Source organism: Mycteria americana, chromosome 22 (genome assembly GCF_035582795.1).
Source record: "Mycteria americana isolate JAX WOST 10 ecotype Jacksonville Zoo and Gardens chromosome 22, USCA_MyAme_1.0, whole genome shotgun sequence".
NCBI classification, from domain to species: domain Eukaryota; kingdom Metazoa; phylum Chordata; class Aves; order Ciconiiformes; family Ciconiidae; genus Mycteria; species Mycteria americana.
In genome coordinates this window covers 5,583,724-5,611,132 of record NC_134386.1, presented here as the reverse complement: position 1 = coordinate 5,611,132, position 27,409 = coordinate 5,583,724, and the positions used below count along the sequence as shown (strand labels likewise).

Genomic DNA, 27,409 nt, shown 5'->3' with positions numbered 1-27,409 from the left:
ATGCCGCCATGCTCAGAGACAGCTGGTAACAGCTGTGGCAGTGGATCGAAAAGCAGGGCCTCATCTGCCACGGCCCCTGCACTCAAAGGCCTGTCGGTTGTTGCGAGATGGGAGACTGCAGGCATCGCATGGCGTGTGCAGGCCTGGGGCAATGCTCCTGTCACCACATATGGGGACCTGGCTACGCTTCTGCAAGCCAGGCACACACCTCCCTGCTCAGGGGTGAAGCAAGGCCCCTGCGGCCTGTCTGAAAGCCTGGCGTGGGAGCAGGGCTACAGGCATGGCTCCGCCTGGCCCCGGGCACTATGCTTCACCTCAGGGTTGGCTCTGAGCACCGTGATCTAGCTCAGGCTTTGCACTGGGCACCGTGGCCTACCTCAGGGCTGGCCCCGGGCACCATGGCCTACCTCAGGACTGGCCCCAGGCCCCCAGGCTAGGTGGGCCGGGGGCCCTGCCCCACCGCCCGAGGGGCGCTGGGCTGCCCCTACGCCCCTTCCCAGCGCCCCTCAGCCCCCGCTCCGCCCCGACCCCTCTGAGGAGAGTCTGCGCACGCGCTCCCTCAGCAGCCAGCGTGACCCGCGGCGCACGCCAGGGGGCGGTGGCGACCCCCTGCTACTAATTGGTTCGCACCGCCATCACTCAAGAGGCTGGGGCAGTCTCATTGGTTCGGGCCGGGAGGGCGGGAAGGCTGAAGCGGGGCTCGCGCCGTTTCGAGACCTTGCCGCCTGACGACTCCGCGCATGCGCACCACGGGCCGGGCGGAGGGGAGCCGCCTCCTGCTGCTACAGCGGCTCGCGCCCTCCCCGGTTGCCAGGGTGCGCGCGCAGGCGGGGAGTGGCGCATGCGTAGTGCGCGCTCCGTTCCAAACGGCAGCGGGGCTCGGGGGCGGACACGGCCCGCCGCGGCGGAGGCTTAACGGTGCGGCCGCCGGTGCTTGCCGCCCTCCGCTGCCCCGGCAGCTGCCCGTCCCTGTCAGCGGGCCGGCTCTGGCTCTGACGCTGCTGCCCCGCCCAGCCCCTGGCAGCGAGTCGGCCCCGCCCCGCCCCGCCCCGCCGCTCCGCCCGCTGGCGCCGCCGTGAGAGCATCCCCGCGCCGCGCACGTGACCTGCCCTGTCGCGCATGCGCGGAGCGGCCCGGCGCGGCGGGGGCGGGGCGGGCGCGCTGCCGCGGCGCGGGCGGCGCTGAGAGGAGGCGGCCGGAGCGCGGGGCCGAGCCGGGCCGGGCCGGGCCGAGCGAGGCGGTGGCGGCGGCGCAAAATGGCGGACAGGTTCTCCCGCTTCAACGAGGACAGGGACTTCCAGGTAACGGCTGCGCCGCGGGGGCGGGCGGGCCCCCACTCTACGCCCGGCGGTCGCGGCCCCCTCAGGCCGGGGCGGGCCGCCCCCCCGCCGGGGCTTTGTGCGCGGGCCCGGCGCTCCGCGGCGGCGGGTAACGACACAAAGGCGCGAGCGCGGGGGGCCGGGGCGGGCTGTCAAGGTGACCCGCGGGAGGGGGCCGGCCCGGGGAGGGAGGCACCGGCCGGCGGTGTCGTAACGGCGGCGGGGGGGAGCGGGCCGGCGGGGCTCCCCCCCGCTGAGGTAACCCTCGCCCGCAGGAGCGCGGGTTTTGGTGGTTTTCCGGTCGCTTTTACGGTCTGTTAGGCCGGAGGCTGGGCGGGAGCGGCAGCCCGGCGGGATGCGGGTCGGGCCGCCGCCTCGCCGCGGGGCTCACCTGCCCGCCGCTGCCCCCCGCTCCCCGGCCGGGCTGCCCCCAGCCGAGCCCCGCACTCCGGCGCAGGCGTCCCCGTCTCTGCGGCTGCCCCCAGCCTGGGCCAGCGACCCCCTTTGTGGGAAACGCGCTTTCCTTCTGCTGTCCCCTCCAAGAAAGCACTAGTATTTCGACGTAATTAACGCCACTGCTGCTGTTTTAAAGGGGATTTAAATAAACAATGGTGAAATTAACGTTGACTCATTAAGCCTAGACAATGACATTTTGTTTTCTGACTTCAGCCCGAGAGAGTCTCGAGGTTAGAAAGAAAAACAAAAGGAGTGAGAATAAACGCAGCTCGAGAAGAGCCACTGATGAGCTTCTGTGTGTCATTCTTGTTTTGGGAACCCGAAGTTGTAACAGTGCTTTTCACCTAAACTCCTGCCTTTCGTCTAAAGATCTGGGAGGTTTTTTTTATAGTCGCGGATTCTAGTTAATGTAGCATTAAGGTGCAATCTTGAAAACGGTCAGGACATCCAGTAGTAATTCATTTATGTTGTTCCCTCTGGATGTTTTAGGGGCTGCGCGCTTCATAAGTAGTTTTAAAACTGTGTTAGAAACGCACGAGAAAATACATATCGGCGTGGTTGACTGCACCGTTTGCGTTACCTTCTCCGTGGATTGTAGGTATGGCTTCCTAACGCAGCCCTAAACACGGGGGCTGGTTTGCATCGTTCACTTCCTTAAACGAAGAAATGAGTTGTAATTAATATTGAAATGGTCTGATTAGGTTTTGAAGTTCCTGTTTCAGGAAGCGGAGCGAGCCCAATCTCGGGTTTGAAAATACGTTTCTCGTAAGAGTTTGCTTCGGGAGGGGAGGGGAGAGATGGGAAACCCAAAACAAGTCGGGTACTGCAGGATATACCCAAGAAATGGCTAAGCTCTTCAGCCGGGTATTGCACAACTTGTTCACATGTGCCTTTTGCTCGGTGTCCTTGTTCTTGTCCCTTTGTGGGACAACCCCTTCGCAAAAAAATAATTGTAGCAGCAAAACCTGTTACTGTGTCATTGCTCTGGTCATGCAGGGAGAATGTGTAGTGATGTCAGGGAGGAAACAGGGCTCCATTACCCGATGCCGAAATCTTAAAAGCTGCCGAGCATGCTCGGAAACAATAACCCAGTCGCAACCCTGTTTTGCCTTGACTTTAAGAAAGGGCACTATTTTTAATTAGGACTGAATCCATGCCAAATATCAGGCTTTCATTGTCTTCCCCACAGACTAGAGTGAAAAATAAAAAGATAGGGTTTGTTTTTGTAGTAGCGTAACTTCTCTGTTCTGTTCTCCCTGAAAATTTGCCAGTGAGAAGACATTTTATTTTGTGTGTTAAAGCTTCCTTCGAGGGAAAAGGGGAATTGGTCCCCTGGGAAGAACAGTTTGGAGTTGGTTAAGGCTTGCAGAGGACTGAACATGAAAACGAGCTATGAAGGAGCTGATTAGAGGGAGACTGGGCCCAAGTATCTTGGCCAAGGTTGCACTGAATTGGTGGGAACTCAAACGCTTGTGCACGTACCCCTGACAGTTGGTCAGTATAACAATTTTCTGAAGTGTATTGGTGGAAGAAGGCTTTTTGAACCTTATTTTTCCTTCTTCTTCATCAAAATCACTTTCAGAGAAGATTTTTGACTTTTTTTCTCTATATTTAGATGGAGGTCACTTGAGATATAACACCGGTGTGGAATAAAGGAAGTGGCTCGCTATGCTGAGTGTTGCAGGTCCGCTGTGAAAGCTGCTCTGTGACTGTTGCTAAGCATAGGTAAAAATGCGCCTGCCTTTAGCGTGCAGCTTTTGATCATCTCTATAAAATACTGGTCTCAAAACTACAGCAAAAATAAGACACTCTGTTAGTGTGAAGCCACAAATTTTTATGTAGGCGCCCTTTGTAGGAGTGTTTCTGTCGGTGTTAAGAATTTCTTGTCCATGCAATTTCTAGCAGTTTTAATTTTAAGCTTCAGCAGGTGAAATTTCTGTCCTTTGACAGAGTATGACTACAAATGTGACCCTGTGTTACTGCTAGTCTGTTGAGACCCAAGCAGGCATGACAAAAGGGAGATGGTGCTCTAAAATTACACGGCTTGAAGCAGGGATGGATGCGGCATGGCGAGGGGGAGGGAGGCTGCGGAGATCCCTTGGATTTCATTCTTGAGTGATCTACTTGTGATCTTCTTGATGAAGTAAAAAGACTGCGTAACTGTCTCGAGAGAGGAAGAGAAACAAAAGGTCAGGAGCAAAGTGTATGGGTCAAAGGAACCTTTTAGCTGTTTGGAAGAAAGGCAAATGCCTTGGGATTAGTGATGTGGCTAATGGAAGAGTCACTAGATGAAAAAAAAGCATTTGAGAGTTCTCTATGGTTATCAGCCTTCTTTCTGGAAAGAAACTGGAAAGATTCTGGGTTTGCGAGGATTAATTTGGCAAGAGTGTGAGTCAAGCATCGATGTGGGCAGGGGAGAGTTGAGGTTAGCAATGCAGGATTAGCACAGGTGATGTTCAGCTTTCTGAGCTTCTGAGGTGCTGGAGAGAAGTAGATTAAAGGTGAGAGAGCTGCTGAGGGCTGTTCTTCCCTCCCCTGTCCCTGACTAAGGAAAGCTCAGTGCAATCAAGGAAGGCAGGAATGGAAACGTACAGCACTGGAGGGGAATGGGTTTGGGAAGGAAAGGACCTAAACCAGCCAAGAAAAAGAAGGTATGAATGGTCTGATGTGCATAAAAAGGTGATGAGGGGAGAATGATTGAGCAGAGGGATCAACTGAGGATTGGAGAAAAAAGAGGGAGCGGGGGGACCGTCCCATAACTGCAGCCAAACAAATGTGATGAGTACAAAGAAAGCTGCAGAGGGAATGGAGACACGGTCATGGGGTTATAAGTAACCCTGTGGAAAAGAGTAGCTAGTATAAGGGTAAGAAAGTCAGATATCCTTAAGGAGAAGGATCGTGGTATGGAGCAGGAGGAGAAAGATTATGTACTCGGAAATTATTCTGAGTCCTCTCTATGGTAGGGTGCAAGGAATCTCAAAGCTAAGGATCGTTTGAAAGTTGAAATTGCCAAAGGAGCAGAAAATAGCATTGGAGGATATCGCCGCAATGAGGTGATGAAGCAGCTTTTTTTTTTTTTTTAAATTAGGATTGTCTTGCTTTTGCTGTGCTGTGTAGCTTTAGAAGCTGCACAAAGGGCATAGACCCTCCTCTCTCTTTGCTGTATGCTCCCAAACCTTAGAAAAGCTCAAGGGAAAGCCGCTGTTTTTGACTGTATTTTGCAGGTGCTGAACTTGAGGGCAGCTCCAGTGAAAGGTGCTGAGCTTTGCTCTGTCCAGTAATACTTGATCTTTCCCTGACCAGGGCATCACAGCAGTTTGTTCGGGAGACTTTAGGCAGTGAAATGAGTTACTGAAGGAGGAAGGATGTTACTGACCTTCCTTCTCTTTCCTCTCTCTAGGCTCTGAAAGGGTAAGTTAAGTCTGCTGGATGGCTTACCCAAATAAATCCCAACTGTTTTCCCTTTTCCATTGCTGGAGGGGTTATCTGTGAGTGGGGCCGCTGACAAGCTTAGTCCTTTGGCTAAAAGATCATACTACTTACCTGTCGCAGGGATGTCTGTCACTTGTCTGCCTCTGCCGTCTCCTTGATTGACTGGCTTCCCCATGGCTGAGACAAGCTTGTGAGCCATTGTAACGTCAAGTAATCATGAACAATAGCTGTTGACTATGCTAACAGAGTATTTTAAAAGCATTACTGAAAGCTGTGTGAATACATGAGAGTGCTGCAATAAGTAAATATATTTTTTAGTGTTATGTTTGTAATCGCAATAATTTTATTCTTTAGATTAACTATACTGAACTCAAAGAATGAATGCTGTGGATGTCTCCATATCGCTGAAACCCAGTGGAGCTCCCAGTTACTCGCAGATGTTAAGAAAATGTTTTCTTGCTCTATCTTTCTCCTTTTCATTGTTGAAGCAGAAATATTACGAGCCATATGTGCATATGTGTACAATAATTTCCTCTTCCTATGTACATTGCACTTACTTGCATCATTAGCCAGACGGAACACAAACTGTTCTGTCTCTTGTTTTTTCAGTTTGTTGTATAGTCTGTATGATTGAATAACGCTTCCACCAAGCAGAAATGCCTGGTTTTCTAAACTGGGTTGAAAAATGGCCAGTCTGAACCTCAGTTCTGGTATTCTTGCTTATGCCAAGATGGGCGGGGTTTTCCTCCCCCCAAAGGATTCAAAGAGCTAACTGAGCACATCGCTGTTACTGGCTGGTCTGTGCTTCTAGTCCTGCTGCTTCCAGCAAGTTGAGCTGAGCGCTGATGGCATGGGGATTTTATGCTTTTTAATTGGCAGAATGTCAGGGATAAGTTTTGTTCCCAAGCAGCTTAGGCAGTCCGGCTTACCGGACATCTGGGCCGACAGCACAGAGTTTTAAAATCTGTCCTAATGAGTGCGTGTTGTCAGTGGCTTCAACTTCAATTCATCTCTCAGGTGCTGCCTAAGGCAAACATATTTGATTTTTATATCCTTCAGCAGGCCATGACTGCTCGTGGGTTGTGTGGCAAAGTAAGTTGGTGGCTTTTCTCTGTGCTGCAAGGAAATGAATAATGTCATTTTCTTTTGCCTAGTTTTACTAATTGGGAGAAGAAAAAATTAATGTGGGGGAACGAGGGAAAGAACAGGATTGGCATCTCTGCGAAATATGTTATTCTGAGCTTCCAACTGATGCAAGATCCTGGTGTGTGAATTTGCCTTTGACAGGTGTAGTTGAGAGCCGTCCAGCAGGTAGCCCTTTCCATGGCATGTTTTCTTACTTAATCATTAATCTTAGATTTTCTAAAATCTATTAGTATTGTTTGGAGATCCTCATTTATCATTATATTAGGGTTAAATTTCTGGTATATGCACAGCACAGGAAGGCACTGCTCTTACCTCCTTGGCGAGATGTGCTGACCTCTCAGTTGAGCAAAGCAGGAACATCAGAACTGTGACTGATTTTTGCCTGCCTAGGTGAGCAAGGAAGGGAGGAGAAGACTAGGGGAAAACGCATTAAAAAGTAGATGGAATAGTATTGGTTCCATTTTTAGAAGATCATAGGAGAATCTGAACTTCAGTGTGAATTTTTGGAACTCATGTGGTAAGTTAATTTTACATAGACCTTCTTTCCTGTCATGGTTGTACCTTTCCCAACTCTGTGTTTTGTCAGTTCCGCTCTCTTCTCTTGTGCAGTGATGTTCTCTGTTGCCGTGGTTAACTGGATAGGAAAGGAAGCACTTTATTCTGCAGTCCCACAAACCATGTCTAGGCTGTCTAGGCTATCTCTGCTCCTTCCGAGTCACCCCCTCCAAACCCTCCTAACCAGTCTCCTAACACCCACTACGTGGGGATGTAGAGCTTTAGGAGTTCATCCGATCAAAAAGCACTATTGCAGTACTTGGCCAACATTTCCTCAGTTGACATATGCTTTTTTTTCTACCATACAGTTCTAAACCCATAGTAATTCTTGGTACTTTCCACCTTCAAGCAGCTCTATGAGCAATTAATTCATTTGAGACTTTAGCCATCCACAGTTTTAAAGCCAGAAGTTGATATTAGGATGTCTGCTTTAAATATCCAGGCATCACCCTTCAATTTCTGTCATTTGACCCAGTTTTGAGTCCAGGAATTAGTGCTTGGCTACAGCCTCTCTTTCTCTTGAAGGCAGCTGGTGATGGTGAACATTTTCCTTTGTAGATTGTTCTGGTAGTTTGACCACTGAAAGGTGTATTTTCCTTTGTTTTTCTTCTAGATTTTTCTATTTTCAGCTTTTAGCTGTCGTTTCTTGTTATGTCCTTCTTTACTATGCCAAAGCACACATCAGTACACTGCCTCTTCTTATGTGAGGGCATATGTAACATTTCTGTCTTAGTCCTAACCTCTTTTGAGAGCCTTAACAGTCTGATCTCTGAATTCTCTTATTGTAGGGCATTTTGCCATTCCCGTTGTGTTGTTATGGCTTTCTGCGTCTTAAAATTTTCTCCATTTGTGACCAGAAGACTTGCATAGAGGATTCTAGAATAGGCTCCATCTGTATAATGTACAGAGATAAACATCTTTTTTACTACTTTATTCTTATTTGCTGTTCCTTTGTTACACGCCCGTGGACTGTATTTTTATCCTTTTTGCTACTGTATTGTGTGAAGAGGTTTTAACTCGGATTTCTCCTGCCTGCTCGGGTGCAGCCGCGTGCTGCGGGTGTGTTTGTACAGGGCTCTGTGAAAACAGACTTCGTGTTAGTGAGTTCAGGCCCCTGTTACACGGGTCAGATTGCTCTGTACAAACACGCTGTCCACACTGTTGCTTACCGTTTGTTGGGCTTCGTGATCTGCAAACTGGGTTGGCAGTTGCTCTGTTTCCCCTCTGGTCATTGATAAAAACGTTGAATGGTACAGAGTCTTGCAGAATGAGTTACGAGTTTGAATCCAGTTAATGTGCTCCTGAGTGAGGTTTTCTGCGACATTTTGGTTTAGAAACAATCCTTTATCAAGTCAAACACTGTATTAAGAAAAAAAAAAAAAGAAAAAAGGCCATACTATGAAAGCTTGGAAGCTTGTAGTGGTAAGTAAATGATACCCTAGATATTAAATGATTAGCACCCTATCCTGTCAGGGTGTTTTCTCTGTCTCTCTTGTTTGAAAGTCCTTGTTAGTCATGAAGACGCGGGCGGTGGAAGCTGCAGCATCTTCTGCATTGAGGTATGTTAAGAAATGGCTGAGCGAAAATTGGGTGAGTGAGACCAATGCTAATACTCTTCAGTACAGTTGCTGGAAGTGTTGAAGAACTGAACAGCATCCCTCGTGTGCTGGAACAGATTTGTAGCTGGCGTTGGTAGCAGCAGAAGGAATCTGAAAGACATTAAATTGTTCTTGTTTGGTGCCAAAGTATGCAAAGCATAGCGAAGCAGGGACCTGCCTCTGGCTTCCACTCCTTTTTGTACAAGCTGTTTATCTCTGAACTGTAGAACATGTTTTTAATTGGACAGCTCTAACTAGGTATTCATATGCACATTTTCCAGTTTTAAAACTCTTGACCTATGAGTAGTCTTGAATGTGTTCTGGCGGGTGTTTTTTCGGTGTTTTTGGACTTAAGAGGTAAAATTTTGCCATCAGAATTAACTCCTAGTTTGGTAAACAAAAGGTGCCATCAACTTCTCAACGTGTAATTACAAGGTGGTGCTTTCAAAAGTTGCCAATTTAAATTTGTATCCAAATCTTAAGTGATTGCTTTTGTTGTATTGACTTGAGAGGATTTTCGTCTTAAGTACTCTCAAAATAATTGATGTGTGTATTTGCCTAAAATGAGGTTTCACTGCAGCTTTCACAAGGTGTTGACTGTAAATATTAAGCTGTTTTGGAGGGTGTGAAGATGTGCAGTGTCTGTACTTACCCACTTGTATTGCTTATTTACAGGGAAGGGGATGGGAAACTGATTTATAAGGTGTGGAAGGCTAGGAAAACGCTGGCTGTTGTTTGTGAGTGCTTTACCTCTGCGTTGCTAGGAAAGGCTAACTGAATATTTTTTGCGTCTTTACAGTCAGTACAGGGAACAACAGGAAAAAGGATGATTTTGTTCTGGGAAGCATTAACAAAGGCTTTCTAGGTACCAGTACAAAGTTGCTTTTGTATCACTTTTTATAGTTTTGAGAAACCATGTGGCCTTTAAAATTATCCAAGAAAGCTTCCAGTGCGAGCAGGGTTGGATGGAGTCATCTTCTAGGTGTGTGTTGGTCTTAAAAATGTGTTGTCTTCTGGGTGGTGCATAATGAATGTTCAAGAAACACTCCTAAGCTACGCTTTCCTGGAGTTGTTTTTGAATTCTCTGGATGGATTTCTAAACATTAACACTGTTGTCTGCACCAGTTCTGTTTTGGAGATCTTCCATTGTATAGAGTCATCAGGTCCTGCTTAGCTTAAAAGGGCAGCATAAATTACTGCCTGAGATTTGTAGTCAGCGTACGTAGGATCTTGTATGGATCTTGCAGAGAAATTATAAACCTGTTATGTTTTGATTGTGTGTAATAACCACTTGATCAGTTATGGTGAGCTGGATCTGGTTTTAACACTTTGCCTCTCCCATCTGTGTTGGCTGAAGTTTACTGGTGACTTTAGCAGATGATGTAGTTGATAGAGCCCCACAAATAAACAAAATAAGAGGTAGTACTAGCAGACCTTGTCACTTATATCTGTTATATTTGATCCTTGCCTGGAGTCGGTTTTTCTCCTCCTGTCTGCCCGCGTGTAACCCTATAGCTGTGCTCGGTGGTATGTATCGCCTTCAGGAGGTGTGAGGAGAGGTGGGTCAGTCCAGCTTGGGGCTGCGCAAAACTGGCAGGTCTGGTAACAGCTGACCAAGCCGGAAAGACTTTTAAAAAGAGAACTAGATGCAAAATGCAACACAAAATGAGATGATTGTTGACTGTGGTTTGCTGAAATTCCTAGTCTTTGGGTTAGGCAAGAGTCTTGTGCTCTGTCAGGTCCTTGCAGAGTGATTCCTATGTCTGTCTCTCTTGGCCACAGCACTGGTGCTGGACTAGCAACGTTCACGCAGGTGTCCTGGGTGTGGAGTGCTTGCAAGAGTTGCGCTAGGAGCCATCTTTGGGAAGAGCTGATGGACGTTAAGGTGCCTTGTCCTCGTAAAGGTCTCATAACTGCTCAATCTCCTCCTTTTAAAAAAAGAAAATTTTAAATTTAATAGGGTATTTGCTTCTGGTATCAGTCTTCCCCCCCCCCCCCCCCCCCCCTTGATCCATGAAGGTGCCATATGTGTGCAGGCAGCAAGGATTTTGGAGAGGTGGCATTTGCTCACTTGTGTACAGATACCGCTTCACTTTCCTGCGCTCAACTGTTGAGACCTTGCATTTGTGCTGACCCCTCCTGGGATGGCTGCAGGAAATGTCAGCTGTGCTTTCCAGCTGCGGGAGCAGAGACTGGAGGGCACTGCAAAATATTCCTTGATTTGTAGCTAACACAGTCTGCCGTGGCTTTATTTACACTAGAAAATGGCCTTTTCTGTGGATACTGATTTCTCTTTTTAGATATTCCTAGTGTCTCAGTTGCTGGTTTACAGCCTAATGCCTTCAGAGCTTTCAGGAATGGGGAGTGGGCTTGGTTAAATGTTTTAAAGTGGCACTTGTGGGTAAGAACCCTGAATTTTATGGCTTGACTTAATATTTTGGGGAGTTTAAGGTTTATTGATTTAATTGATGGAGAACCAGAATATGCACAAGTGGTGTTGATTTGCTTTAGTGTTTTAAAATTCTATTTTCTAAAGTAAATGCAATATAAGGGGTTTTTTTAGTCTTTTCCTGATATTCTATCAGTGTAAAACTAATTTTTGAATATCTAAGGAGCACACTGTGCTCTTTTCAAGTGCAGTTAAGCAATCATGATCATGCTGTGCTCTTTTCCAGTGCATTTAAGAAATAATGACGGTGAGTATAGTGAGGCTTTTCTGCAAAATTACTTTCTTTAGATTGTTATCTGCACGGTCACAGGAACATGTGTTTCTGTGCACCTTCCTAAGCTGGCCCTGAAGTTCAGTATGGACACAAATAGGTTGTTTCTGCTTTGTCATCTCAGCGACTGCGTTCTGCATGTTCCCTCCCCAGTCATCACTGGTTTTAGTGCTCCTAGGCATAGGCGCGGGGTTTTACGCTGGAATCTTTTCTTATTTTACTCCGTTCGTGCTGTTGTAGGTGTCGTCCCTGTGACTTGTGGAGCAGGCAGTGTTTTCCCCAGGTATTCTTATTCTAGGCTCTTTGTCCGACTTCTGTTGGTTTTTGTAACTTACATCATCTTCTTTCATATTAATAATAATGTTTGTGCAACTGAGCTCTCATGTTGAGCAGTAACTGAAAGGACAGCTGAATGAAGGCATTCTGAAAGAAAACCATTGCTTTCACGTCTCCGTTATACTACTCCTTTGTTGTAGTCTTCTCCTGTCTCCGCCTGAGAGCCGTGTTTCAAGGTTTGGCCTAGCTACTGAAATGTAGGCTGCCACATTTACTTTCCTTTTGAAATAATACGTGGATCACTTAGGGCTTAAAAGAAACCACTAGTTCCTGTCAGGAATGTACACTGTATGGAATGTATTCTGCATGCTGACATCTTAATATCCTCTGTGCTTGGACAGATTGGAAAGAGCAGTCCAGTAATTAATATCCAGGGAGGTCTAATAGCCTTGAAGCAGTTGAAGTGACTCATCATTCTTTCCTCCCTGTTGATGATGCTGTAGGTGACTTAGAAAATGCAACGCTCAGAAGCTGTTTTTGGATACACCCTTTTGGGGAAGCGAGAGGGAGGGAGAGAGCATATGTTTCTTCTGCCTTGTTGTTGTGAAGATGCTTTGAAAAGAAGGGTGTTGTCCCCCCATCCGTCCGTCCCCAGTAATATCTGTGTGCCCTTAGATGCTTTGTGAGGCATCTTCATGACAAGGTGCCTTGTGTAGGGGAGAGAATTAGTTCTGTGATACTAAACTTACTCTGATACATGGGCTTAAATCAACAATTCATTTCACTTGCATGGAGTCATTTATTGGCAACAATTCTTGCCACTAAAGATTTTGGGATGCAAGTGTGATTAAGTTCTTACATTTTTTTTTTTTAATTATACTGACTGGGTCTCACTCCTACGATGTTTGGGACCTTACAAGTAAGAAAGAAACAGCAGTACTCTTTGCCCTTAGCTATTTAACTTGACTTGTTTCAGAAAATGCAGTGACTCTGCTATGTCTAATCTTGGACAAAATGGCATTTGTTGGGCCAGAGCTCTGAAGTATTTACAATCCAAATAAGGGAGAATAAGGATCTAAAATCCTGCATGGAGGCAGCTTTTGTTAGCTGATTTTTCAAATGCTGTATTCATAACTCAGTGGTGAAGTGCGTGAGGGCTCCAAGATGTAAGGTTTGGTGAAGAGCTTCGTGCAAAGATCAAACAATGAGAAAGTGGAGGAGAGCGGAGAGGACATGTGACTGAGTAACCAAAATGGGTAGTTAGCCAAAGTTCAGATGATCTTACACAAAAAATTACAGGACGCAAACATATTGGCTCCTGGAGGTGAAGGCAACAAGGAAACTAAATGGCATGCGTGGTGTATAGTAAGGAATATTTAGATGTTGAAGGCTTGTCCTTGCTTCTCATCTAAGCAGTAAATCTATTGAATTTCAGTATGCTTGTAGTGAAGCACCTAGCGTCGGAGCACTTGCTGTAGCACAAAGTGAGAGCAATAAATGATGCTTAAGTGGAAGCCTCTCATCTTACTTGCCCTGCTATTTTAGGATGGAGGTAGCATCTGTAAGAAAGTGATATAAGCAGTGCAACACATCTTGTTTTACAAAGCAGAAGTGAGACAGCCTGATACAGGCAGCTTTAAAATGGAAGGGCAGAGGATGAGAGGGAGAAGGGCACTGCATTCAGCACTGAAATCCTTGTCCACGGGAGTAGGTGGAAACTTTGTCATTAGCTAGCAGGGCCAGGATTTTACTGTATCTCTATAGTAGTCACACAGGGAAGAAGGGTTGGGAATAGGTTTTGAATAGTGCTGGTTTTAATGCAGCTGTTATTTTATGGCCTGGTATCCATTTTGTAGGGATTGAATTCTTCTTTTCACTTAAAGGTTTCCTCTGAAGAGGGATGCATCCCTCAAGTCTGCAGAAGACACAGATCAAAATCATATTAAAATGTGGTCTGTGCTTATGGTTCATGTTTGCCAGAAATGTAGTTTATTCTCAACAGATTCAACATTTAGGGTTTAATTAATTGTTAGATTTAAATGTTAAAGTATTTTGTCTTCCTCTGATTCATTGTCTTAAGATACAGCAAAACAGAAATGTTACATGGATCCATTTGATGTGCCAGGTTGAAAGATTGGAAAAGAAGGAAAACAGATGGAATTCTCCCCAACTTGTTCCTTAGCCAGCTCCAGGGATGAGGAAGCAAAGGGACAGACTGTGCTGCTTCCAGCCCCACAGAGTCCCAGCTCCAAAAGGCCTGTGATCGCCACGATGGCAGACAACATCGCTTTAACAAGCTGTTTGTCATGGCCCTAGAAGTGAGAACCACTTTTCTCCTTGTTAATTAGGCACTGTTGGGCTGAACACGCTCATAAATTTGACCTCAATATGACTGTTGGATTATTATCTTCCTGCTTTTTTCCAGGGTGAGTTACTTTATGGTGGAAGGAAAATGTTTCCCTTATCATAGGTTTTACGTATTGATAAATAAAGAACAGTTTCTGTGATGAGCATTGATTTCAGTTCTGTTTGGACACTTTGGTATTCTGATGCCTTAAATTACCAAGCCTGTAGCAGTCAGCTTCCTAAAAGAGCGAGCAGTTTGTCAGCATCCCGCCAGGGCTCGTTCCCGTGTGCTCAGGTGCCATTTGCATGCCCAGGAGTTCAAGGTGATGGGAAGCACCCTGCCTGTTTTGAAAGCTCTAGTATTAGCATTGCGGTTATTTGTAAAAACAAGCAACCCTCCCCGCTCCCATTACCAGTAACAATAAACCCAAAGTAGATACCAGTAACAATAAACCCAAAGTAGATACCAGTACCAGTAACAATAAACCCAACGTAGATACCAGTAACAATAAACCCAAAGTAGATAATAAGCCCCACAATATATAAAGTGGATAATAGTGGGATGACTAGAACTTAGTGATGTAAATGGCTTTATCTGCTTTCTGACGTCTTTGTGTTTGTCTGTGACATGGTGAGCATTCAGTCTTTTGCATAGTTTCTGGGAGGAGACATTGTTTTTAAGCACAGAAAAATCACATTGTAAAGCCTCAAATCAGCAAGGCGTGCTTTCAAACTGGAATTGACCCTTGCCTTTGTAAAAACAATTTTAAATGTCTTGGCAGGCAGTGTGCTGAAGGAGACGGTGAGTAGGCAGAAATATTTTGCCAGCTCCAGGTAATTTAGTTGGCGTATTCTGAGCAGGCAGCAAATCACGTTGTGAAATTAGGCAGGGGGAAGTATGTCTTTGTTTTTGCTGAGAGTGTTTCAGGTGTTTATCTAAATGTTATGTGGATTTAATTTTTTATGTATGAAGTTTTAGTAATGTGGTTTTGCTAGCATTCAGCAGTCAACAGTGCAGATTCATGAACAGCATGTGCACTCTTGACTGCTTTTGTTCTCTTGGGCACTGCTTTTTGGGAGGCTGGGCCATGTCTGTCTGCCATTGAGGCAGGTTTTATGTTGTCTTCTCCCTGCTGGGCTCCCTGCCTTCACGGCACACACATGTACAGTCTGTACATCTACACTGTGCCCGTCTCCAAGAATTACTAGCCTTTTTAAGCAGCTCAATGACTGCATGTACATGGTAAGTTTGCCTTCAGCTTGTTCCTTGAAGGCTGTCCAAAAAAAATGGATGGGAGTGGATTGCTGCCTGCAGATTAAGCCCCAAATTTGCTCTGGAGAGGCCGTGGGAAAAAAGACTACTGGGAGCAGAGTGTGGCCTGGGTGAATTATCGCTGTGGACAGCAGATGATGTATAGGCTGGCAGTTGGGGCACCAGCATCAAAGCACATTCTCTTGGCAACAGGTTTTTGTCAAGATGGTCTCTTGCAGATTTGCATCACTGGGTACAAACACTCGTTCCAGAGGATTTTTGGAGGCTGGTGCCTGGCTTGTAAAATTCCAACAGGCAGTCCGTTACAACTATAATTTGCTCTTTCGCATGCTGGCTTTCATGAAAATTCTTGCAGAAGGAAAAGTTGGTGTTGGTAGAAAGGAGGAGAGTGACAACATATTTCTCTTGGCAGTGGTGCTAGGTGTTCCTGCTCAAAGTAATTGCGGAGCTGGGATGCAAATAAAAACTGCCAGGTGTTTGGTGTTTGCTGGGCAGCCAGAAGGATTTCAGTGCACTGCAGGGCCTGGGAAAGGATGAGGGGGTGACAGCCGAGGCCGTAGCACCTCCTGAGGTTTCACAGGGCTGTGACGCTGAGCACTGCGCAGGGAATGTAGGAGAGACGGCTGAAACTACCCTCTTCAGTGGCTTTTGTGCTGATCTCAGCTGCAGGCATCTCTCCTGTTTGATTTTGAGTTTGTACCTAGAAAGTCAGATTTTTTCCTTTCCAGGTCTGTGCTAGCAATGGTGGATGTTAGTGCTGCACCATGGACCTATTGAATGGCCAAAAATGGTTCACCATGTTTGCAGTTTCAGGAATTTGAGGTTTCAGAAACCTCTGAAATTACAACAGAGGTACAACAGAGATTTCCCCCCTGAAATGGCCATTCACACTGATGGTGTTCCAGCACCAACGGTTATTCTGGAGGACAGAGACTGCCATTTGCTTTCCTAGCTCACAAGCCCTGTATGCTTAATGTCTTGGCAAAAGCATAGAAAGATTGAATTTTGCTGTAGCAGATGCTGTAGGAGGGTTGCTGGGCTCTAGTCTCTACTCCAGTGGCTGTCGTTTGTGCGTTGTGCTGTGCTTACGAGGCACGGCTGGATAGGGGAGAGGTAGCCCTGTTCAGAAATCAGCAATCTAGAGGTGTGTATGGTGTACGTTGGTGGAGGCTGGGCACAGTACACCATAATGACGATCCTATTTAATTTTCCCATCTACTTCAATTATTATATGTTGCCAGTATGTGGGACTAAAGATGTTTCATGGGGTTGCTCTGGGAGTGTAAGGAAGCGAGGTGCTTGGGTTTATCATTCTTTGTAGTGTGTTCTTTGCTGTGTGAGTATCTGCAGACTTTATTAGTGCGCTTCCCTGTGTATCTCTTGGTCCGTCTCTCCTTCCTCAGATGTGTTCCTCAGCCCTGTAATTTTTTCTGTAGCAGTTTTAGGTACCGTGCTCACAAATGCTTTAAGCTGGTACGTTAGGAATAAGCAGTTCTGTGTGTGCATCCCGGCATTCTTTGTGCCACCATATGTGCTTGTGTGGCTGCATGGTCAGCTGGCTCGGGGGACTGCTCGGGGTTGAAACTAACGGCTTTTTTGCATGTTGGAGGATCACTTCCACTAATGGTTCACTGTGCAGCTGCCTAGATTCAAGGAAGGGGCTGCTTCAGACCATGAACAAGTACTGTGGGCACAGGGAGAGGTTTCATTTGGTACCACTGTGGGTTTTTGTTGACTTAAGGTGTGTGAAATTACATGTATGCCTCAAACAATTTGGATTTCCTGCTGCAAGGAAAGCCTTACTCTTCTTTAAAAGACAACAAAAAAACCCCGTTGTAGTGGTGGTGGGGTCAATTCCTTCTGCTTCTTGTCCTGTGTGGTTTTGAGGCCAGCACTGGTGCTTATGGTCAGCGTTTTCATAGACTTTCCAAAGAAAAAAACTGAAAGTATTGTTGTCATAAATGTTTGATGTTTTGCCAACTTCCATGGTTTATGATTATCATCAAATTGGCTTAGTTTTTAGAATAATTTTTTTGTTCTTATAGCCTTTATACTGAATTAAGCCTGTGTTTAATAAGTTTTTGTTTTGCTAGCAAAATTATATAAAATATAATACCGTGTACAAACCTGAGTCTTGAAACTAGACTGTTGGAAATGTGTTTTCTGCCGTAGAGCTAACAGTTGTCTTCTTTTACAGGGCAATCACTTTGATCAATATGAAGAAGGGCACCTGGAGATAGAGCAAGCGTCTCTAGACAAGCCTATAGAATCGGTAAGATACGTAACTTATCAGCATCATCAACCCACCAAGAATTAGGCCGTGATCGGATGGTACTTGATGTGAATGCAGTCAAATTTGATAGGAGTGGGCATCTCTGTCAGTACAGGGTTAATTTTTTGTGGTAAATTGCATGCTGAGATTACGTGGGTCTGGGATTTAATCTTTAAGTAGTTCTTCTAAAACTATAGGTGACTTTAAATTTTAGTTCAACGTGGTATTCCAGAAATTATTTAAAACAATACATTCATTCATAGCTATTTATTTTAAGTTTTTATACTTTTGGTTGAAGAATCAGTTTAATTCATATGCGAACCTGATGGAATAGTGTAGTAGAATGTATTTTGGTCCTTTTTTAGTTTCTATTTTTGGGAAACTACTGGTGTGTTCAAGAAAAGTGTTAGAATGACATCTGGCATGGAAACAGGGACGCATTACAGTATTAGTATAGCAGTCCTTCCCCATGAATCTGAAGCTGTGCTGTGAATTTCTTTAAAGTATTGCTTTACTTTGAATTAGGTGTGGAGAGTACAGCCATAAGATGGGGAAAACTTAAGTTTTGTTTAGTTTTACCTTTTTAAGCTTTTTGGAGCTTTTAAATTTTTCTCTTCTGCAAAGCATCTTCTGCTAGTCTTAGGCACAATAGCTTGTTCAGCCTAAACTGGACCTAAGTTTGGCACTTATCTTTAGCGAAGTTTCATTTGCAGTTTCAGTACGAGAACAAGAAAACTTGTAGTGAATAATCGAGGGTCACTTAGTGGTGTTCTGATTAAGACTAGATTTTTGTTGAGAAAGTACTTCTCAAGTATTTCTTTTCCCTATTAATAATTTAAGTTCTCTGTCAAAGTTTCTTCACATTAGTCTGCACTTAGAAGAAACTTAGTCTTAGCAAAGGATCAATATATATATTTTTCATTCATGTGTAGGTTGGTGTTGTGTGTGTTTGTGTGCGTGTTAGATGTTTACAAAAAACTTACACAACTTGGGGTGTTCGACATTTTTCTTCCGCAGCAGTTGGCCCATATTAGCTAAGCAGCCATGATCTGGTTTGTATTGCACGGTCTGCCTTTTTTAATTTCTTCTCTAGGGTTTCCTTTCCCCCTTCTTATTTCTGTTCTTCTGGTCCAGTGAACACTGCATATAGTACCTACTGTCTTAATGTGCTGGCATGATGCTAGATTTAGGCATGGCAGTAATTGATGACGCATGAGATAATGCTGCAGAGATGGGAATTTGTATTCAATGTTCTCCTGAATACTTCAAACTTACGTTGTGTTATGGGATTTTAATTAAAATGACAAGCTTGTTTCCTTATGTAAATATAATGAAAAAGACTGGTAGCCCACTCTGTGCCACGCTGGAAATCAGCATTTCAAAATAATTCGAATACTACTTACAGACTAGACTGGTTATCTGATTTCTGAAAGTGTTTTCCCAAACAGAGGAATAGAAGTGGTCACAGATTACATCTCTTTGGTGTCCTGAAGGGAGTGATGCCTACAGAAGTATGTAAAATGTGAACAAGTACACTGGAGCCAGCAACATGGGCGCACAGACTCACAGTGCAGCTTGGATCATCTGCAGATGTAATACTTTGTTGCAGTTTGATTAATGTTGAACTGCAGCAGAAAAATTAAATTCAATTACGGCTTTAATATTTTATTTCTGTATATATCACCATCCAAATATCAGGACATTATTAATCTTTACAACTTTTTGGTAGGTGTTAATATGTATAGTTCAGCCTTATGGTTAAATTTGAAAACAGTTTGATGGAGACGACAAGAGAATGGCTTACCTCTTTGGGAGGAGGAAGAGTTAAAACCACCAATTGTTCTTACAATTACTCTTTTAAACCCAGTTTGCTTCACTCTTCTTTTGTCTGTAATAAGAGCAACAAGCATTTGAGGTGTAAGACCCCTAGCCTGGGACGTTAAACTCCTGGAAGGAGGCACAGAACTGAGTAAATGTATGTTCTGCATCATCCCATCAGCTGTGGTCTGTGTTGGAGCACACTTGAGCTGGCTTCATGTGCTAGTCCCAGAATGTAAAAGCTACAGCTGCTGCACGGGGTGTTTTTTTGGTCTCATGAACAAGCCTGGTGTCAGAAACAAACTGGTCGCTTTTAAGGTTAATCTTCATATCATCTTCATTAAGGACATTGTTGATTCTTAAAAGAAAATCTGTAGCTGGGAAGCATAAATAATTTTCTCAAGTTTCCTGACACCTGTGAAAATGATTTTGCTTCCACACTATGTGCTGGTTTTGCTTCCACACCTGTGTGCTTTTTAAATTGGCAAATTACACACATTAAAAGAAGGAATGGTTTTCTTGTCAGAGTTTAGTCATGTACCTCTCCTGCAAGATCTTTCACTAGGAAAGAGGTGTTCGTACTGCTTTTTCTGCCTTCTTGTATTTTATGCTGGTTGTTCACCTGGAAGTGGGTAACGTCCTTGACCTGAAATTGAGAGGATATATAATTTCCAAATACCACACATCTAAATATTTGCAATATTAACATTTATTCACAAATTGTTTTATAATCCTTAACCAGTTCTCTGTTAGCAATTCAAGTGACCTTTAAAAAGGAATCTGCTCAGAGTAATGAGTAAGAGCCTATGCTTCACATTATGGAAATACTTTGGATGACAAATGTCTTTGTGTGAGGAAGGGTGTTTGTAACAACAGCAGGTCAAAGCGCTTTCCAGTTAAAAGTTTAAAGTTTGGTTATTCTACAGACTGAAGAGTGGATTAAGTATATTCTCTTAAATACGCTGCTTGCAGCTTCTCACATCTTAGTAATGTGAAAACGCTCTAAAGACTAAAGGTAGCTTGCATTTGGAAATCCCAGGGGGCAGAGGGTTTCGCTTGAAGTATACGTTTGACAATCACCGCTGAAGTGAGATCCATCTCTGCAGCATTATCTGTTGAGAGGTGCTGACTGTACTGCTACAGCATGCAACTCAAAGGTGGCTGGAAAAATAGGTTTGGGAGTCTACAGATCATTACAATGTTGAAACGTGTCCTCAATTAGTGTACTAGTATTTTTGTTCCTGTGGAAATCCTGCTTTGTACAGCTTGTTTAGGCCAAAGATGTCTGGACTGAAACATGCGACTATAACCGAAGTACATTTATGGAGAACAGAGCTGCCACGAGCTAGTGGATGTACGTAGCCTAAATGAGAAGCCAGCTATTTTCCATTACTAAATTGAAGAAAATATTTCATATCAATGGACTCTTCATAGCTGCAAATACTGATATTCCCCACCCCCACCCCCAAGTAACACTTTTTTTTTTTGTTGCTCTGGTTTGAAAGATGCTGCACTTACACTGGCTGCTCACGTCAGTGGAACCACTGGTGTCTGCTGTCCTTGAAAAATCAGAGCACTTAACCCCTTTTTAAATTCAAGAAGCTGCATGCATTTGTTTTAAAATATTTTAAGTGCACTGAGTTCAGTTACTCGAATGGGAAGTCACAAAGTATTGCAGCTTTAATAGAATCCAGATTTTCTTCATGTTAATTCCTTATTTCTACTTGTTTACTGAATCTTGTTGCTGTGAATTTATGGTTTTCTTTGTCCCAGCAGTACAGATGGAGTAGGGGATAGCAATATACCCTTAGAGCCTACACGAGACAGCAGCCCTTTCCCCATGCAGGCAGTATGCAGAGTGTCAGGGAGTCGAACCAAGCTGTCGCTGTTGCAGGTTGGAGGCGAGACTGCGTATCACCCACTTATTCTGGAGCTTGTTAGTTTGTCCTTGTCATAACTAACAAATGTCCTTTTCCCCCCTCTCTCTAATTCTGCTCAGTTACACAAGGAGGTCCTTGAACTACACAAGGTTTCAGGCTTCAGTTGGTAGTTGTTTGACGATCACAGGCTCTTGTAGACGACTGTGCGAGCTGAAGCTGGGTTTTGTCGCACCGTATATCTGTACAGATCTGTGGACTCCACTAGTTCCAAAGTGTAATTTGATGAGGCTGCTGATTTGACATTTAGCAGTAGCCATATGTGGACAGCGCTATAAATAATGTGCTTCTTGAAGCTGAATGGTGTAGCATTACTATTTGGCTTTTCTCTCTAGTCTTCATTGTGTCATCTGTAGTGAGCTATAGGTTTTGTTTTGGGAATCTTTTCAACCTCTTGTTTGCATGGGTTCACCCAGTAGCATCCGATCCTTGCTTATAGATTCCTCAATACACAGTCAGCACAGCTTACAATCCACTCAAGAGACGTATGGTTCCTGCCGATGCCGAGAGATGAATGATGTGAACACGACACGTGCGGTGGCGTGGGGATCTTACGGAAAACCTGTGTTAGGCAAAACTAGTGTTTTGGTTTATCCGTAATGCAGCTCAATCCACCAACTGCGGATTATATCTCACGTACAACATCATAAAAACCTTTCAGTTCTTGCACGCATCTTTTCATTGTATGCATTTTTATTCTGTTGGCCAGGACCTTTGTCAGAAATTTGTGCTGGGGGTATCCTGATATCAGGAATCACTGATACCCGTGGAAAGCATTCAAGGGCATCTTGTCAGGGCACAGGATAGGGAATTGGGGAGGCCAATTTGAGCTGTTGGAGAAGGTCACATTGGATGAAATTTTCCAAAGTAGCTTAGCCAACTCCCATGATGGTTTGGTGAGGTCAAGACCTTTACATTTCCTACACGCTTGTGGAAGAGTTATGCTTCATCTGTGATGCAAAGTTCCCCATCTGTAAATAGAAACGATCACTGCTGAACAGCTCTGAAGTGGTGAGAGTAATGCCAGGAGGTGTAAATTGTTCCATCAAGAGCCTGCCGAGCTACTTTGTCCTGCACCAAGCATCCTGCAGTCCGGTGTCCAGCGTTCTCTCCGTGACCATTTGCCCAGACAGATAGCGCTGCTGTTGTGAGTAGTTTGGATGGTAAATGAGAGCTCATTTGCTCACTCAAACACCTACTGGGAGACTTATTTTGGCTGCCTCAATAATTTTTATTGTGGCTGTAACACAAGGAGCTCCAAAACGATAGTGTAAGAAAGTGAGGAGGCTCGTGCCAGCTCTCCACTGAGAAACAGGGGGATTTCCTCGTTGGGCTGTTGGTGTTTTTTGTAGATCACTGCAAGTCTTCCTGTAGGAAAATTGCTACAACATGAGGATAGTTTATTCAAAAGGAATGACAGTTCTTGACATCGAGAGGAAGTTTGGTGTAGAAAAAGATGTCTTTTCTATGTGAAAGAGCCCATGCTTTTGCAGAACTTTCACTTAAAAATGCAATTTTTAAAAAAGCTGCCAGCTGTTGCAACACTTGCTGCCCCATGTCAAATTTTGGTCCTAATATCCCCAGCTACTCCCCAGGCTGCCAGGCTTTGCAGGATGGCTCTCGTGTGGGAGCCTAGCAAGCCTGGCCTTCTATAATTTAATTTTTAGGGCAGCATTTATGCTGAAGAGCAGTCCTGCCAGTCTGCTTCTGTGAGAGGTCTGCGATAGTGATTTGAAATGGAGGAAGAAGGTAGAACGTGGCTAGAAATCGTCATGAGGAGACTAATGACTAGGTCCTAACTCCAATGTTTATATTAAACTCTTAGGGTTGTTCTCCCTGTTCAGTGAAACAGAAGCAGCTCCCTTTCAATTCAGTAATATTTAAAATTAGGAAGTAGTTTCACTGCTTAAGCAAACAAATGGAAATGATCGGGGGGGGGGGGAAACACCCCCTTCCTGGGAACCAAGGCAGGATAATGTTCAGGCATAATTCCAATTTATGTCAAACAACTTGCGACCATCCTCTTGAGTGGTTTTGTAAAAGTGGTGCTAATGTGTATAACCCTTCTAAATTTTTCTTTTTTCCCTTTAACATTTGTTTACCCCTTCACTGTGTCAGTCACAACACACCGCTCTTGAATCTCCCAGCTGGTCTTGACTTGTTGAATTTATTTTATGCTTTCACTCTTCTTTAATAAATACATTACTTGCAAGCAGTGAATTGAAAACAAAGCAAAAGAAAAACTACCATTAGTGATTGGACAGTTTCTTACTTTGTGTTACATTTAACTGTTCTTTTGACAGCCCAGTTTTTAAAGCCAGGTTCGTATGGAAATGCTTTCACTCCACTTGCACTGCTTTTGGAAATAGCATACTGCTTCATCTGTCTGTTTATTTTAGTGCATTCATAACACAACACAGTCAGCACAATGTCTCATCTCCACTTAGCAAAAGATTGCAAAGTACTCCTTGTCCTTTTTTTGAAAATGCAGCCATTTTTGTCAGCACCGGCTTTTCAAATCGGATTCAATAATCCCTTGTCAGATACAGTTGCAGTGCTAATGGTAGAACAATTAGTGCGTTATCCACAAAACCTTTGAACTTCGGGCCCCTTTTGCATGAAGGACTGTGCAGTTGTTGTGGCCGTTAGAGAAACGGTCTGCAGCAGATATGTTTGCAGGTAAGTTTTCCTATGCTTCCGAACCGATAGTCTTCTCCATGGTGTTTGTGGTTGGAATCCATATTTGTTCATTTTTCCTTTTTTTGCATATACTGATTTAAGCTTTTATAACTAGACATTTCCTTACTTCTCCTTTTTTTTGATTTTTTTTTTAAATGTAGCCCTAATTATGTCCTGGGGGAGAGCCAGTAGTGTGGGAAAGATGTACACTGTTGCCTTGAAAAATACGGCAAGACGAAATGTCTTGCTTTACTGGTATATCAGAAAAAAAAAATTATACTTGATAGAATGTTTTTGAGGAAAAATGTGTCCATGCAGCCAATATCTTTGGGAAGATTGTGTCTTTCAAGCTGATTCACCAAAGTTCTGCAAACCGTGTGGTCATTTTCTTCAATGTGGAGTGAGTGAAAAAACCACTGCTATTCTGATTTCTGTTGATGACTTAGTTATTTAATTAAAGAAACCTGCAGCATATATATCTTTTTTTTTTTTTTTTAAGATTCCATGTACCACTCAATGGTACGGATTCACGGCCTGTTATAATTCAGCATGTTTGTGATACCTTGAGTTGTGGTTTGCCTTATGACAATTAATAATCAACAAATACATACCTGATTTTTATTTTTATTTTTATTTTTTTATGATTAGAAGGTGAACAAGTTTCTAACCAAGAGTCCTTCTTTGAGGAGTTGACAGCTGGTCACTGCTAGTAAACTGGTCAATAAGGGATAAGCTGTCAGCTTTAGATGGTTACAAGGGTGCCGTTAGCACTCTTGTTCTTTGGGGGAAGAAATGTTGCATATAAACTAATGAACTCCATGCAGAGCCCTGCTCAGCCCAATTTTCAAAAGCTGACACTTAATTGCTGCGTCAGTACTTTTCCACTTATTCCGAAATAGCTTTTTTTTAGGAAGATGAGACATTATGCTTATTGTTTCCCCTACATGCACTAATGGTTCCTTGCTGTTAACTTATTGCTAGGCCTGTTTCATTCTAACATCTTAGTATTTTTGTTAGTTTACATGTGAAATGCATCACCCAGTCTGTGCTTGAGCTCATTTTATTTAATTGATTTTTTTTTTACTAACATCACCGTTTTTTCAGTTTAATATTGGCTGCATGCTAGTTTATATATATATATACATATATAAAAAAACCCAATCAAGTCTAGCCTGGATTTTGCTATGATTGTGTTTTGGTTTCTAGTGGTGGGGCAGTCTTGCACTTACAACTTACTCAGTATTATAAAAGCCTGACACACAAACAAAATGACTAAACACATTGTAGATTTTCTTTACAAAAAATCTTAAGTGGTGCTGTCTAGGTGATGGATATGATTGTATAAATAGCTTGATTTTATGCTTTTTACTGTCAATTTTTATTGGTACACTTTATTTTCTCCCACATTGCCTTTTTTTTTATTATTTTATTTTAAACGTGATGCACAAAAGTTGCCCAGCACACCATCAGAAAGTGACCGTCCCTGATACCCTGTCCCCCTGGAAAAATTCTAGCCAGCAATTTTTGACATTTGTCTTTCCCTTTTATTAGGCATATATTGCCTTTTCAGTAGCATTTTTTTGCATGCATATATATGTAGAAAATCTCTTGCTCATCACATGTTTAAATGTCAGCGGGAAGGGAAGAATATATTATTGGAATATTTTTGGTTTGTTTTCTCTGTTCTGTCTGTCAGGATAATATTGGACACCGCTTACTCCAGAAACATGGGTGGAAGCTGGGCCAGGGATTGGGAAAGTCACTGCAGGGTAAGTCCAGTAGCTTGTGTCTGAAACGTTCAACACCAGCTTCAGTCTTTAACAAAATTATTTCTGCTTTTTGTTCCTAGATTAGATTTTCTTTCCATTATTAATATATCCAAACAAATGCACTGTTGAGTTTCATATTTAGCAATTTGCAAGTGGAAGCTGCTGCCTCACTTATTGGTACAGGTTAGACATGATGTGTGTGTGTCGTGTACGTGTAAGAATCACCGTGTTTGGCCTTTTTGGAGGGAGGTGAATTAACTGCCTACTTACTAACAGGTAGTTGTGCAGCTTCTAAAACTATAATGATATTCTGCTGGCTGGATGCTTTGATATTAAAAGAATTAAAAATACAAGCTAGTTACGATGATCTGTGTGCATGTTTCACAGTGGTGTCAGAAGCCATTAGAAGGCGAGTAAAAGGGCCCACTGAAGACTGAAAGTGGTGGCAGAGGTTCTCATGGATGGGAGAGGCTCACCTCTAGTTTCTCCAGAGGGCTTTCACGGGTTTGCCTTATTTCTGTTCCCCAGCAGTCTATTTGTCAGGGATTTAGCAAATCTCCTTGAGACACTGTAGTGCTAGTTGAACCAATGCACCTAGTCCTCATGCTGTCTCGAGCCTAAATTCTTCCCATCACACTAAATCCTGTGATTTCAATTGAGCCAATGCTGCCCAGCGCATGTGGGTGGCTTTAGCCATTCCCCTGACCAGTAGTTCCTGTTCTGCAGAGGTCCTAGCCAAGGTGAAAGCACACAGCCATGTTACGTTGAGAAAAACTGAAGGTAGTGCTTCCTATCAGTTACTCCTTATGAACTGCCTGCGTACACAGTGTCTGCCCGTGATACTGGGAGCGAGGTGCTCAGTATTTACAGCAGGCACGAGACTGTGTGCCCAGGCAGTTTCTGTAGAAACCTCTTCAAGTGTTTGAAACTCAAGCGCACCCTGAGTTCCTCCGAGTAACTTACTCGTGTTCCCATACCCTTAGTCTGAAGACCTGGGAGCTTGTAATTGGACTTCCATGGCCCTACAGTGAGCCCATTAGAGAGATAAGTATTTCTGTGCTGTGGAGGACTGTCAAGAGGTAACGAGTTCTCTGAACTCTGGGAATGCATATTAATCTCTTGGACTAAGGCACTCTAACTTCTCAGACAGGACCGCATTGGTGGTTAATGCTTCTTGCTTCCTCTAACATGGTTTCATCTGAAATCCTCTGGTTAATGCATGGCATCTTACAGTCCTCTCGTGTCCCGTGCTGGTGCCAGAGCTCAGGACGTGGTTGTAGTTGTCACCTCTTGGGCTTCTGCTTTGGCATGGCGTTCACTGGATGTGTAATTTGGTCTGTTTTCTCTTTCGGGTGCCCCATATTGCTCTGTGCGTCACCAATGTGGAAACATGGAGACTTGAAAAAAGCTAAAGCCCTCTCCCAGCCCCAGCTGGATTCAAAAGCACAGCCCCAAGGGGCCCTGTGCCATGTGGTGTTGCAGGCACTGACGTGATGGAATGAACAGCAGATGACTGTACAGTCTTGAGTTTGAGGCAAGAGGGTGGTTTCACTGTGTCCTGAGGGCGAGAGAACTAGGGCTGCCCGTGGGGTTGATCAGGCATTTGGATTTGGATACTTGTCCAGATTTAGATTTTCTGCATTTCGAAGTGTTGAATCTGTACCATCTCTCTCACGTATTATTGAAGCTCTGGTGGTTTGAACTGTCTGGAAGCTACAGACAAATCGTGGGTATGGGCTGTGAGGGTTTTCCTGTGTCTCCTGCATTTTAATAGAAATGCAGGAGTAAAAATAGCCTGTCTGGTTTAACCCAG

General features: G+C 44.1%; 1 protein-coding gene across 5 annotated transcripts in view; it reads left to right on the top strand.

Annotated features, from left to right (window-relative positions):
* The first annotated feature begins 1,156 nt into the window (after window positions 1-1,156).
* The window catches only part of GPATCH8 (G-patch domain containing 8), a 58,196-nt gene continuing 31,943 nt past the window's right edge, over window positions 1,157-27,409 (top strand). For 2 of the 5 annotated variants that reach the window (XM_075523115.1, XM_075523116.1), the window contains exons 1-4: window positions 1,238-1,301; window positions 17,319-17,393; window positions 23,452-23,469; window positions 25,524-25,596. Coding sequence is in view for 1 of the 5 variants with exons in the window: in XM_075523114.1 (XP_075379229.1) it covers window positions 1,257-1,301; window positions 17,319-17,393; window positions 25,524-25,596 (193 nt within the window). In the remaining 4 variants the exon portion in view is untranslated. Of the gene's footprint in view, window positions 1,302-17,318; window positions 17,394-23,451; window positions 23,470-25,523; window positions 25,597-27,409 lie in introns of those variants that run through there. The other 3 variants (XR_012778637.1, XM_075523114.1, XM_075523118.1) reach the window with 2 other exon arrangements.